Source organism: Schistocerca gregaria, chromosome 1 (assembly GCF_023897955.1).
Source record: "Schistocerca gregaria isolate iqSchGreg1 chromosome 1, iqSchGreg1.2, whole genome shotgun sequence".
In the NCBI taxonomy this organism is placed as follows: Eukaryota; Metazoa; Arthropoda; class Insecta; order Orthoptera; family Acrididae; genus Schistocerca; species Schistocerca gregaria.
Window position 1 is genome coordinate 291,555,499 of NC_064920.1, and position 13,279 is coordinate 291,568,777.

General features: G+C 46.6%; 1 protein-coding gene across 4 annotated transcripts in view; it reads right to left on the bottom strand.

Moving 5' to 3' along the window:
• LOC126341510 (estradiol 17-beta-dehydrogenase 2-like) overlaps positions 1–12,934 on the bottom strand; it is a 172,401-nt gene extending 159,467 nt beyond the window's left edge. For 2 of the 4 annotated variants that reach the window (XM_050001781.1, XM_050001780.1), the window contains exon 1: positions 12,709–12,865. In XM_050001781.1, coding sequence (XP_049857738.1) covers positions 12,709–12,850 — 142 coding nt within the window. In that variant the 5' untranslated portion in view covers positions 12,851–12,865. Of the gene's footprint in view, positions 1–12,708 lie in introns of all 4 variants that reach the window. The other 2 variants (XM_050001779.1, XM_050001778.1) reach the window with 2 other exon arrangements.
• Between the last annotated feature and the right edge of the window lie 345 nt (positions 12,935–13,279).

The window sequence follows — 13,279 nt, forward strand, 5'->3', positions numbered from 1 at the left end:
TCCCGAGCAAGGCTACCTGCACTATTCCATGGCCGTCTGAGGGTACTGATGGTGTTGTACACTGTGGACGTCCAGTACTGTAGCTCCTGGACACGTTTCCTGTCTGCTAGAGCCGTGGCCGTAATCCTGAGATCACACTTTGTGGCACACGGAGGGCCCGTGCTATGACCTGCTGTGTTTGACCAGCCTCCAGTCGCCCTGGTATTCTGCCCTCATAACGTCATCATTATGTGTTCTTTGAGCCATTTTCAACACACAGTCTGACAACGTCTGCACACGTACTCGCTCTACCGTACTCTGACATGCACCAACAAATCTCTGCGTATGTGGACTGCTGCCGGCGCCAATGTGCAACGACCGCAGGTCAAACGCGCCGCATGGTCATACCCCGAGGTGATTCAAACCCGCAAACCGCCCACCAGAGCGCTGTATTACCATTTATCAGCATTATCCTTAATTTATGAGCATGAGTGTAGACAGAGGACTTCGCAACAGATTTGTTCTTCGGAATTTTCGGTCACAAAATGTACTTGTTGTCAGGCAATGAAGAGGACTGTATGTTTAGATCCTAGCGGACCACTAATTACTGCGTTGCAACTGGGTACGGAGGAGACAAGAAACGGTATTGTTATTGTTGCGTACAGCATCGTATACAACAACACAACAGTAAAGAGGGGTGGGCTACGGAGTGGTGCGGCTACTGTCGTCAGAGAAAAGCTGGACAGGAGCAGAAATGATTAGTGAACAAGTAACACAGCAGACAGAAGATACACTTATCTTGTGTTTCTCAGAACGTACAAAGACTCATTACCAATGATGCAAAAAGCAATAGAGTCCAGCTGCCACAAAAGTAAGAACGATGGTTCAAAGGAACAAGCAGGCGGCTTCTGCGTAGCATCCCAAAACGAACTGGCTCCAAGCGCGAATGGGCTGAGTGGCTGCTGACAGCCACCTACTATTGCGGCGGCAGTTTGCGCTTATAGTACAAACTGCTGGAGGTGTGGCTCAGTGGGCGTGCTCCATCTGGTCCTCTGGGTCCCACACATCCACTTTCTGCATTGTACAGAAACTTGCAGTTTCACTGCCAGCTGTGATACACTGGTATCAATATGTGATACCACAATTGTGATTGTGGTATTTAGCGTGAAGACTAGTTTCATGCAGTTCTTCACACCAATCTTCCCTACACAAGTCTCTTGATCGTGACTTATCGGCGGCAACCTACATACATCTGAAACTGTTTACTGTAGTCAAACATTGGTCTCCCACTAGCCATTTTATCCCTTCCCTTCCCTCAATTCCCTTCATTAAAAAACTGTCTCAGTGTCCTACAAAGCGATCCTTCTTTCAGTCTAGTTTAGTTATTCAATTTTTTTCTCTTATTTGTGATTCATAACCTCTCTATTAGTTACACGGTGTACCCTTCTAATCCTCAGCATTCTTCTGTAGCACCACATTGCATTGCAAAAGCTTCTACTCTCTTTAGTTCTTTTTTTCTGTAATGTTTATCGTCCATTTTTCGTTTCCATTTCAGGCTTCACACGAGACAAATACTTTCAGGAAATACTTATACATATACGGGGAGTTTATAACTTAGTTATGCAAAAGTAAACTTTTATTGTGAAAGTGGTATATAACTTACAGAAATGTTTGACATAGCTCTAAATACAGTATATCTTCAGGTTTTAGTTACAAATCTTCAAAGTGGGTACCTCTGGTGACACGACAAACATCTCAACTGTAATCAGTTTCCTGCGAAATCCTATGAAGCAAGTCATGATCAATGGCAGAAACTGCTGCTGTTATCCGTTGTCGTACCTCGTCCTGAAGCAGAGAAACAAACATTCTGACGTCAATCTAACCCCATACACAGCAGTCCATTGGGGTTAACTCAGGCGATCGTGGTTGTTGTGGCCAAGAAAGCGCGCCGTTTCCAAACAAAGAGCGGCCCCCCGAACAAACAAACGAACGGAAAGGACGGACACGAAACGACGACGGACGATCGAGAGAGGCCTCACGACGACAACACGCAAGAAGCAACAGGGTGACAGAGACAACCAAACGAATCCAAGACGTCCAGTAGTAATGAAAACAAAGAATGGTAAACACGCTGTTTGTTGGCAAGGCGATATGTCAAGACGCACGCCACGATTAGACTCACTGGATGCGCTTTTTTTTTCATTGTTATTTTCAAATCTGTTTACAAGCAGACCTGGAGCAGCATACTACGTCGCTCTTTGGCCTCAGAGAAACACACAAGATACAAATGAAGACAATGTGAGACAAAAATACGGTGGACATATAAACGGAGACAAACACTTTAAAATACATGGAGCCGTTCACGGGCGTAGAGTCCAAGATAAAAGTTGTTCAGACACTTGGACACATACATAGACGAAAATTGTCACACGTTAACGTAGGTGCACAAAACGAATAACACTGAACCACTTATGCACAAACAACGGCACACACAGAAACACGAGGCGTTGATCTTCGGCGCGCGAATGTTCACTAACCATGTATGAGTCTGGGGACCTGCCAAGAGAGGAGGAGGGGGGAAGGGGTGGGAGAGGGAGAGGGAGAAGGAGAGGGGAGAAACGATGCCATGGGCAGGGAAGATTGGGGGAGGGGGCAAGGGGGGACACAGGAAGTGGGGGCAGGGAGGATCAAAGTTGATAGGAGGGGTAGATGGAGGGGAGGAGGACATCATCAGGAAGGGGGAGCTGGCGGAAGCCACCTTGGGAGAGGGTAAGGAGGGTGGTCAGATGGAGACCAGGTGGGACGTGGGAATAAAGGCGCGGCAGCGGGCGGGGGTGGGAGAGGATAGGCGAGATAAGCGGGTGAGGAGGATTGAGTTTGCGGGAGGTGTACAGGATCTGTATCCTTTCAAGGAAAAGGAGGAGGTGGGGGAAAGGAATGAGATCGTACAGGATCCGCGTGGGGGAGGGGAGACAGATGTGATAGGCGAGGCTGAGAGCATGGCATTCGAGGAATTGAAGGGATTTATAAAAGGTAGGGGGGGGGCGGAGATCCAGGCCAGATGGGCGTAGCAAAGGATAGGGCGGATGAGGGATTTATAGGTGTGGAGGATGGTGGGGGGGGGGGGGGGCGTCCAGAACCTACGTATGGCCCAAAAGGAGCTTGAGGAGATGGAGTCAGGAGTGTGCCTTGGCTTGGATTGTCCGGAGATGGGGGGTCCAGGAGAGGCGACGGTCGAGGGTGACACCAAGGTACTTGAGGGTGGGAGTGAGGGCGATAGGACGGCCATAGATGGTGAGATAGAAATCAAGGAGGCGGAAGGAAGGGGTGGTTTTGCCTACAATGATCGCCTGGGTTTTGGAGGGATTGACCTTGAGCAACCACTGGTTGCACCAAGCGGTGAACCGGTCAAGATGGGATTGGAGAAGGTGTTGGGAGCGCTGCAGGGTGGGGGCAAGGGCAAGGAAGGCGGTGTCATCGGCAAACCGGATGAGCGAGAGGCAGGCTCTTAAATATCCGATCGGGGGCGCCACTATTGGCCGCTGGGACCAGGTGTTCCACTGTGGCGCCCTCACTCTAATTGCGGGCCAGGAGGCGCGCGCCGACCCAGCTTACGGGATGATGGTGCAGAGACCTCTAAGGGTCTTCGACGTCCATGACATCTGGCGCGGATTCAAATTCCGTGGCGCGCGGTACCAGAGTGATGACCAGGATATTGTTCCACCACGTCCAGTCCTTCAGCACATGGCTACGGAGAGTCGCGACCACTTCACGATGATAACATTGTGGCGCGCCATATTGCTGGAAGGACCATAAAAATTGTACAGCTTACAGCGTAAAAAACATTTACCTTAGGTGAGTCCGTTACATGTTCGACTACGTGATGTGCTTTCTGTTCACCCCATATCTGAACATTATGCCGAATTATTTTACCGCAGGTCTGGAAGTTGCCTTAGTCACTGAACACAATTTTATTAAGAAAATTATCTTCAGTTTAAGCATATCTGCACAAAACTTAAGTCGTTTTTTTTGTCACTTTCTCTTAAAGCCTGCAGCAGTTCCAGCTTTTAGGATCTGAATGTTAGGCGATTCCGCAATACCTTCCATACTACAGCACAAGGCATGTTCATAGATCTACTCAGACTACCAAACTATGACTGGCGAGCTACTTCAATTGCTATGTCAGAGACATCTGGTCGAACTTAACCCGGCGTCCTACGTGATACCCAGCCATTTTCGGCGAAACGTTTGTACCAATTAATTAGAGTTTGTCTTTCAGGTGGTGGCTTTCGATATTTAGTCCAGAATTGTCTCCAAACCGTAGTAGTGGATTTGGCTTCATGAAGACATAAACAACACTCTGCACGCGTTGCACCGTTTTACGACACGATGATGACGACTCTTGCAACAACTCGTTCCCGCGTGAAAGCTAGCGAGAACGTCAGGAACTAACAGTGTTAGGCGGGAATAAAACTTGTAGATATACTGCACTCAGTGCTGTATCAAGAATTTCTGTACGTTACTTACCATTTTCACAATTAAAGGTTACTTTGTATAATTAATTTATAATCACCCTGTACATTTATCTGTTGGAGAGTCTCTTATACTGGAGTTATTAGTCTCCGCGTTTATCTTCTTACTTCGACCATCGCCAGTTATTTAACTCCCAAAAAGCAAAACACATGTAACACTTCAATCGTCTCCTTTCCTAGTATAATTCTACCGCTGGAGCCTGATTTTATTCTATAATGCTATAAATGCAAGTTTGACCTTGTTCAAACACCTAACGTAAGTGCTGCGGTCAATATTCCTTCGTATATTTCTACATTTCTACGGAACCCAAGTTGATTTTTCCTGTAGCCGATTTCCAGCATTTATTTTGTAAAGGGTTGTCTCTTTCAAAGTTCTTAATTCTGAGGGAATGTCGTACCACCCCCTCCAGGAAAGATAACGACGTCTCAGGGCTCCGCTCCACGCCCTCAGTGATGCGGAAGGCCACTAGCATGAGACCCAACAAACCATGGGCCATGCTCTCCACAATCATTCCAACAGATTGTTTGCAGCTGTACCGCATCCCGCTGAATTAATCACGGCTTACTATGAACACTCTCCCAGTGGAGGTAGCACATAAACTCCAAGAAGACGTGACCACAGATGAAGTACTCGATGCTATCGAGGCAGGATCTGATAACAGATTCCCAGGCCCGATGGCAGCCCCATCGAATATTACAAAAGCAAATTGTTGACTTCAACATGGACGACCATCGCACAAGAGCTGATCTCCCCAATGACAGTGGTCCCTAACACCTTTCTCGAGGACATCAGAAACTGCATGGGCGATCGAGCGTCCATGATTATCGACCACTCACGTTGCTCAACAATATTTATACGGCTGCCGGCATCGTGACTCAAGAAGGTCGCATTTGTGTCATCTCCAAAAACAAGACTTCCCTAGGAGGTGACAACAATATCAGTACGGCACTTTGACATTTCCGAGACATTATAGCATTTGCTCGTCACGAACGTCTCTCTGGTGTTTTGGCATCTCTGGACTTTATCCAGGCCTTCGACCGTGTAGACCGCTACTATTTGCGGACAGTTTTTCAACATATTGGTTTCCCCAGCAGTATTATCATGGTAATTTTTCGACTTTTGAGCGCTGCGACCTCCAGAATCAAGTAAAAAGGCCGCTTCACGCCGCCCTTGTCATAGCACGATCTGTTCGGCAAGCTGCTCCCTTTCCGCGATTTTATATGCTTTCGCTTTGGAACCCCTGCTCCAGGGACTGCGCCAACGTTTAGAAGGTATGACGTTGCATGGGCACCGTTTCTGTTGCATGACGTATGTTGATAAATTCGTTCTTTATTTGACGCGGAGGATGAAGTTCGAGCAGCACTGACATGGGTGGCGACTTACGGCGAAGCATCGGTCAGCTCCCTCAACGTGTCCAAATCCAAGGTCTTGCTCAAAGGCGAGGGCCTGCCTAAGAGAAGTGTAGCCCCCCCTCCCCCCCCCCCCCCCCCCTAGCACCGCCGCCATGATTCGAATTCACAGCCGGTCTCCGTCGATCAGCGGCTATTAACTGTAGGCGTCTGCTACAGACCGTCTGCAACGAGCCCTCGACACCATCCAACGCGCCCAATATGTGAACATCTACACTCCTGGAAATGGAAAAAAGAACACATTGACACCGGTGTGTCAGACCCACCATACTTGCTCCGGACACTGCGAGAGGGCTGTACAAGCAATGATCACACGCACAGCACAGCGGACACACCAGGAACCGCGGTGTTGGACGTCGAATGGCGCTAGCTGCGCAGCATTTGTGCACCGCCGCCGTCAGTGTCAGCCAGTTTGCCGTGGCATACGGAGCTCCATCGCAGTCTTTAACACTGGTAGCATGCCGCGACAGCGTGGACGTGAACCGTATGTGCAGTTGACGGACTTTGAGCGAGGGCGTATAGTGGGCATGCGGGAGGCCGGGTGGACGTACCGCCGAATTGCTCAACACGTGGGGCGTGAGGTCTCCACAGTACATCGATGTTGTCGCCAGTGGTCGGCGGAAGGTGCACGTGCCCGTCGACCTGGGACCGGATCGCAGCTACGCACGGATGCACGCCAAGACCGTAGGATCCTACGCAATGCCGTAGGGGACCGCACCGCCACTTCCCAGCAAATTAGGGACACTGTTGCTCCTGGGGTATCGGCGAGGACCATTCGCAACCGTCTCCATGAAGCTGGGCTACGGTCCCACACACCGTTAGGCCGTCTTCCGCTCACGCCCCAACATCATGCAGCCTGCCTCCAGTGGTGTCGCGACAGGCGTGAATGGAGGGACGAATGGAGACGTGTCGTCTTCAGCGATGAGAGTCGCTTCTGCCTTGGTGCCAATGATGGTCGTATGCGTGTTGGGCGCCGTGCAGGTGAGCACCACAATCAGGACTGCATACAACCGAGGCACACAGGGCCAACACCCGGCATCATGGCGTGGGGAGCGTTCTCCTACACTGGCCGTACACCTCTGGTGATCGTCGAGGGGACACTGAATAGTGCACGGTACATCCAAACCGTCATCGAACCCATAGTTCTACCATTCCTAGACTGGCAAGGGAACTTGCTGTTCCAACAGGACAATGCACGTCCGCATGTATCCTGTGCCACCCAACGTGCTCTAGAAGGTGTAAGTCAACTACCCTGGCCAGCAAGATCTCCGGATCTGTCCCCCATTGAGCATGTTTGGGACTGGATGAAGCGTCGTCTCACGCGGTCTGCACGTCCAGCACGAACACTGGTCCAACTGAGGCGCCAGGTGGAAACGGCATGGCAAGCAGTTCCACAGGACTACATCCAGCATCTCTACGATCGTCTCCATGGGAGAATAGCAGCCTGCATTGCTGCGAAAGGTGGATATACACTGTACTAGTGCCGACATTGTGCATGCTCTGTTGCCTGTGTCTATGTGCCTGTGGTTCTGTCAGTGTGATCATGTGATGTATCTGACCCCAGGAATGTGTCAATAAAGTTTCCCCTTCCTGGGACAATGAATTCACGGTGTTCTTATTTCAATTTCCAGGAGTGTATCATGCCTGTCGTATATCACAGATGGCTCAGGTATTACCGGTCCCATCTCTCATGGCTCGATGTCTGTCGATAGCACTGGGCTCCTTCGTCACGTCAGGGACGTTATTCAAAGTGCAGTATGACTCCCTTGCATTCCCACTGGGCTGGAACCAATACATGTGCCGACCAGTGTCACAGCGCTGTACATCAGCTACCCACTCAAACTCTGGCATCGTTGCCCACAGAGCCTCACTGGACTCCTCTTCCAAGACTTTGCGTCTGTCTCTTTGTCTGCCCCAATTTGGGTCTCGACCATTCCATCCTCTTTTCGCCATATCCGGCGATTTTTCCCAGACTTCAGTTATATCAGCCGGTATTTACCACTTACATGGCTGCTTCAGACGAAAACAGTTTACCGCGTGTTACAACAGCGCCCCCCGCCCAACCCCATCGAAATTAAGTTTCCCCAGTACATGTGGCATCATCCCGCCCAACCCCATCGAAATTAAGTTTCCCCAGTATATGTGGCGTCGCATATGGGAAACGGTCCATGCCCGCTTTCTAGAATCCGACGTCAAACAGCGTGGTATGCCATACTGAATGGCAAGCAAGTTAACCGATATCGACTGCATTGCATCCATCTAGCTGACTCGTCTCTCTGCACCTGCTGAGGACTGAAAGACACGGACGACCATCGGTTCCACTGTAGTCCAACGTCGGAATCCGCATACTTGCGCGGGGTATTTTGGCGTTTCTTACGCGCCAAACAGCTGCTTAGATCGACATCCACACACTTTTATTCCCGGAAGGGCATTTTACCAAGAAATATTTCAGTTGATCGATGCAAGAAGGAAGTACAAAATGATCAGATAAAGGCAAGAATATAGCAATAAATAGTAAGTGCAGAGAAGCTAAGACGAAATGTCTCCATGAAAAATGTGAAGAAATTGAAAAAAATAATTGTCAGAAGGACTGTCTCAGCATATACGAAAGTCGAAACAGCCTTCAGTGAAATTAAAAGCAAGGGAGGTAATATTAACAGTGCAACGGGAAGACCACTGTTAAATGCAGGGGAGACAACGGATAGGTGGAAACAGTACACAGAAGGCTTCCATTAGGGAAAAAATTCGTCTGATGTGATCGAAGAAGAACAGGATTCGATTTAGAACAGATGGGGGATCCAATATTATATAGAATTTAAAAGAGCTTTGAAGCACTTAAGACCAAATAAGGCAGAAGGGATAGATAACATTCCAACATAATTTCTAGAACCATTGGGGGAAGTGGCAACAAAACGATTGTTCACGTTGATGTGTAGAACGTATGAGTCTGGTGACATACCATTTGACTTTCGGGAAATTATCATCCACACAATTCCGAAGACTGCAAGAGCTGACAAGTGCGAGAGCTATCGAGCACTCAGCTTAACAGCTCATGCGCCCAAGTTGTTGACAAGAATAATATGCAGAGCAATGGAAAAGACAATTGAGAATGTGTCAGATGACGATCAGTTTGGCTTTAGGAAAGATAAATGCACAATACAATTCAGACGTTGCAGTTGATAATGGAAGCGGTAAAATACCTGCTCGAGAGGTAAATACTCCGTGGAATTTAAGTATCTCCATGCGAACTCGATAACAAAGATATACAGACTGTATTAAGCTATGGCAAAGAGATAATTATTCCATGTTGGACTTTGGAAGGGAGATGTTCAATGTCGGAATGAGAGGAGGTTGTTGGAAGCCGCCATTAAGGCAGTAATCTATGTTTTATGGTACTGAAGAAAATAAATACACATAAAAGTATCCGGTGTGTAGAGCTCATAACCCTTAATCATTCCAAAAGAAGTATTCAGTGATTATAAAGACGCAAGTCGTTCGGAAGTGTTGTGCGGTTTGATGGTGCGAACCTGCAGTTTTACACGGTTTTGGGATTCGTCGAGAATATTTCTCCGAAGACCTAAATAATTTCACGAAATAAAGTTGGACGCCACATTCCATACACATTACACAGCATAGCACTTGGCTGTACCGATCGATTTCCGTAGAGCGATAAATTATCTTTAGCGAATTCAGGTGGAGAAGTTCCAGAAATGAGACTCAACGCGATATGCTGCTCCGAAACGCATATGGTATTACAATATTCTTTAACTTACGGAGAACAGTAAGCAATATAGACTCCATAACCGCCGCAGACACAATTAAAAGGCTCAACTTAAATAAACAGAGAAAACAGTAAAAATGAATCGCTAAAAAAACACAAACAAAAATCAATTAACAATAATACGCAATCACATTAATAAAACGCTCATTAAATAATAGAGAGAATAAAAATAAGAACTTTTAAGCAGCAACATTACAGACATATCACCAACACGATCATAGGATTTGCCGACTGGACAAAGCGTTCTACAATGTAAAATGGTGTAAGATGTTCGAAATTCTGTGAAAAATTGGAGTAAGCTATGGGGAGAGACGGGTCATATACAATATGTACAAGAGCCAAGAGGGAACAATAAGAGTGAACGACCTAGAACGAAGTGCTCCGATAAAAAGAATGTATGACATGGATGTAATCTTTCGTCCCTACTGTTCAATCTGTGCATCGAAGAAGCAATGGTGAAAATAAAATGAAAGTTCTGGGATGGAATTAAAATTCAAGGTGTAAGGATATCAATGATACGATTCGCTGATGACATTGCTATCCTGAGTGGAAGTGAAGAAGAATTACATGATGTACTGAATGGGATGAACAGTCTAACGAGTAAGGAATATGAACTGAGAGTAAATCGAAGGAAGGCAAAAGTAATGAGATGTAGCAGAAACGAGAACAGCGAGATACTTAACATCAGGATTGATAGTCACCAAGTAGATGAAGTTATGGAATTCTGCTACCTAGACAGCAAAATAACCAATAACGGACGGAGAAAGGAGAACAGCAAAAGCTGATTAGATCTGGCAAAACCAGCATTCATGGCCAATAGAAATCAATAGTGGCCTTACTCTGAGAAAGAAATTTCTGAGAATATACGTTTGGAGCACAGCATTCTATGGTAGTGAAACATAGACTGTTGGAAAACTGGAACTGAAAAGAACCGAAGCATTTGAGATGTGATGCTACAGACAAATGTTGAAAATTAGGTTGACTTACAAGGTGAGGAATGAGGAGGTTCCGTGCAGATTCGCAGAGGAAAGGAATATGTGGAAAACACAGACAGGGAGAAGGTACAGGATGATAGGACATTTGTTAAGACATCAGGAAATGACTTCCATGGTACTAGAGGGAGCCGTGTAGAGGAAAACAGAGATTGGAAACATCCAGCAAATAATTGAGGACGCTGGTTGCAAGTTCTACCCTCAGATGAAGTGATCAGCTCAGGAAGAATTCATGGCGGTCCGCATCAAAACAGTCAGAAGACCGATGACCCCCAAAAAAAGGACAGTCAGTGCTTCGAATATTTAGTGGCATCCGACACTTAGGAATTCGGGCTGGTGTCGAGTAAACTTTAGATCATTTGGATTAGGCCATGTTTTAGTGAACTGAACGATTTGCTAAATTTCAATCGATGTACTTCAGCATTCAGCAACTTCATTAAAATTTATAGCGTGTTCAGTATCGCTATTGTGGTTCAAATGGCTCTGAGCACTATGGGACTTAACATCTATGGTCATCAGTCTCCTATAACTTAGAACTACTTAAACCTAACTACCCTAAGGACATCACACACATCCATGCCCGAGGCAGGATTCGAACCTGCGACCGTAGCGACCAAGCGGTTCCAGACTGAAGCGTCTAGAACCGCCCGGCCACACCGGCCGGCAAGTTCGCTATTGTGAACTCGAGCAATAATTAAAACGGCACGTAACTGTTTGGAAGATACCACCAGTGAACTTTATTTACTTATGAGTGAAAACTTGTGAATTTTAAGGAACATAACATACGCATTCGATTTGTCATTTGACTTTAGCCTCCTAGACTATACTCTGGTTAGCATTTGTTACATGTCGGTCAGCAACAGCGATAGTATTTTCTTTATGCACTATAACGGATGTTAAGCGCACGTCTCTGGCTGTAGAAAGGCTAGGAGATCATCCCCGAATTAGACGACGAGAGCTAGGGAACAGAAGCCATTTAAACTCAGAATGAGATTTTCACTCTGCAGCGGAGTGTGCGCCGATGTGAAACTTCCTGACAGATTAAAACTGTGTGCTGGACAGAGACACGAACACGGGACCTTTGCCTTTTGCGGGCAAGTGCTCTACCATCTGATCTACCCAAGCACGACTCACGCCACTCTCTTGAAATGGTGAGCGCTTCTTAGATGATGCACTTGTTGAAGAATTAGAATTAGAAACATCGTTGCCAGACGACATAACCTCTTGTCCAGAAATCTTTCTAACCTTGTTTCCTCTAAATTGTCGTTTCTTGAAAATGCCTTTACGCTTCGTCATCTTCAATAAACACAACAAAACACACGTAAACAAGCACTGCAAACGTAAGTATAACAACTACTCGCAATCACACTTGAACAAATCTAACCGCGTGTTTGAAAGCGTGTTGTTTACAAACAGTAGAAACAAAAGAATACCGACCATTGCATTCCAAGGATAGCCAACACACTGGGGAGTAAAAAAAAGTCCCTAACGTGCAATGTAGGGGATATAAAGATCTAAAATATATGCAGAAAAGTGGGTGACAGAAAAGTAGGCGTGGCACATAAACACACGTGGTAGTAAAATGCTCTTTAAAGGCTAAAAGCAATTTTTCAGCAAAATCCTTTTCATAATACTTAAATAAAACCTTAATCTATCGAAATATGATGAAAACCGAAAATTAATTTTTTTCGAGCTGAACCACGGTGTGGTGCCCTTAATGTCCAGTTTTGAAGCGAGTTGACCCACTGTACATCGTCAAAAAAAGTAAAGGAAACCGATTTCGCACTTGTGTAACGAATCATAACTGTATTTTCCACATGCTATTTAGATAAATCACGCGAAACGTAGTCCACGAGGACCGACAAAGATTTTAATTCTACGTCTGCTAGTTATGAATCTCATACCTTATACCGACTTTCTGGATGCCGTACAGCGACGAGTAGATAGCCTTTGTCGTGCGATTTCTGAGTACGTGTTTAATTATATGCAATATCGAAATTAACGTTAATCTTACCTTTACCGAGATCGAAGAAACCGCAGGACACAGCGAACTGCCGGCAACTGCGTGTGCGTTGACAGTCCAGCGCCGCTGTTAGTCGTCCGAAGGTCAAGGAATACGTGAGCCAGTTGCGTGACTGCTTTCGTTGTTGCATCATGAGTCCGTGGTTTTTTCAACATCGCCTGCCCAAGAACTAATAGCCGTTGGTAACCGGTAAGACAAGAGGCGTGTTTGTAAAGCTCATGGGCGTCGCCAGAAGGCAGGATAGGAGGCAGGGAGGAGGGTGTTTGATGGGAGGCGGGGGAGGAGGCAGGATGAGAAAGAGACTGAGGGAAGTAAAAAATGCTGCTAGAATGATTAAACTAAAAAAAATTAAAGACAAAAAGAATTGTAATACTTGTGTATTCTTGTTTGCTGAACTGTCGTTTTTAGCAAGCTTGCCTTACTGTTCTAGGCGCTACAGTCTGGAGCCGAGCGACCGCTACAGTCCCAGGTTCGAATCCTGACTTGGGCATGGATGTGTGTGATGTCCTTAGGTTAGTTGTGTTTAATAAGTTCTAAGTTCTAGGCAACTGATGACCTCAGC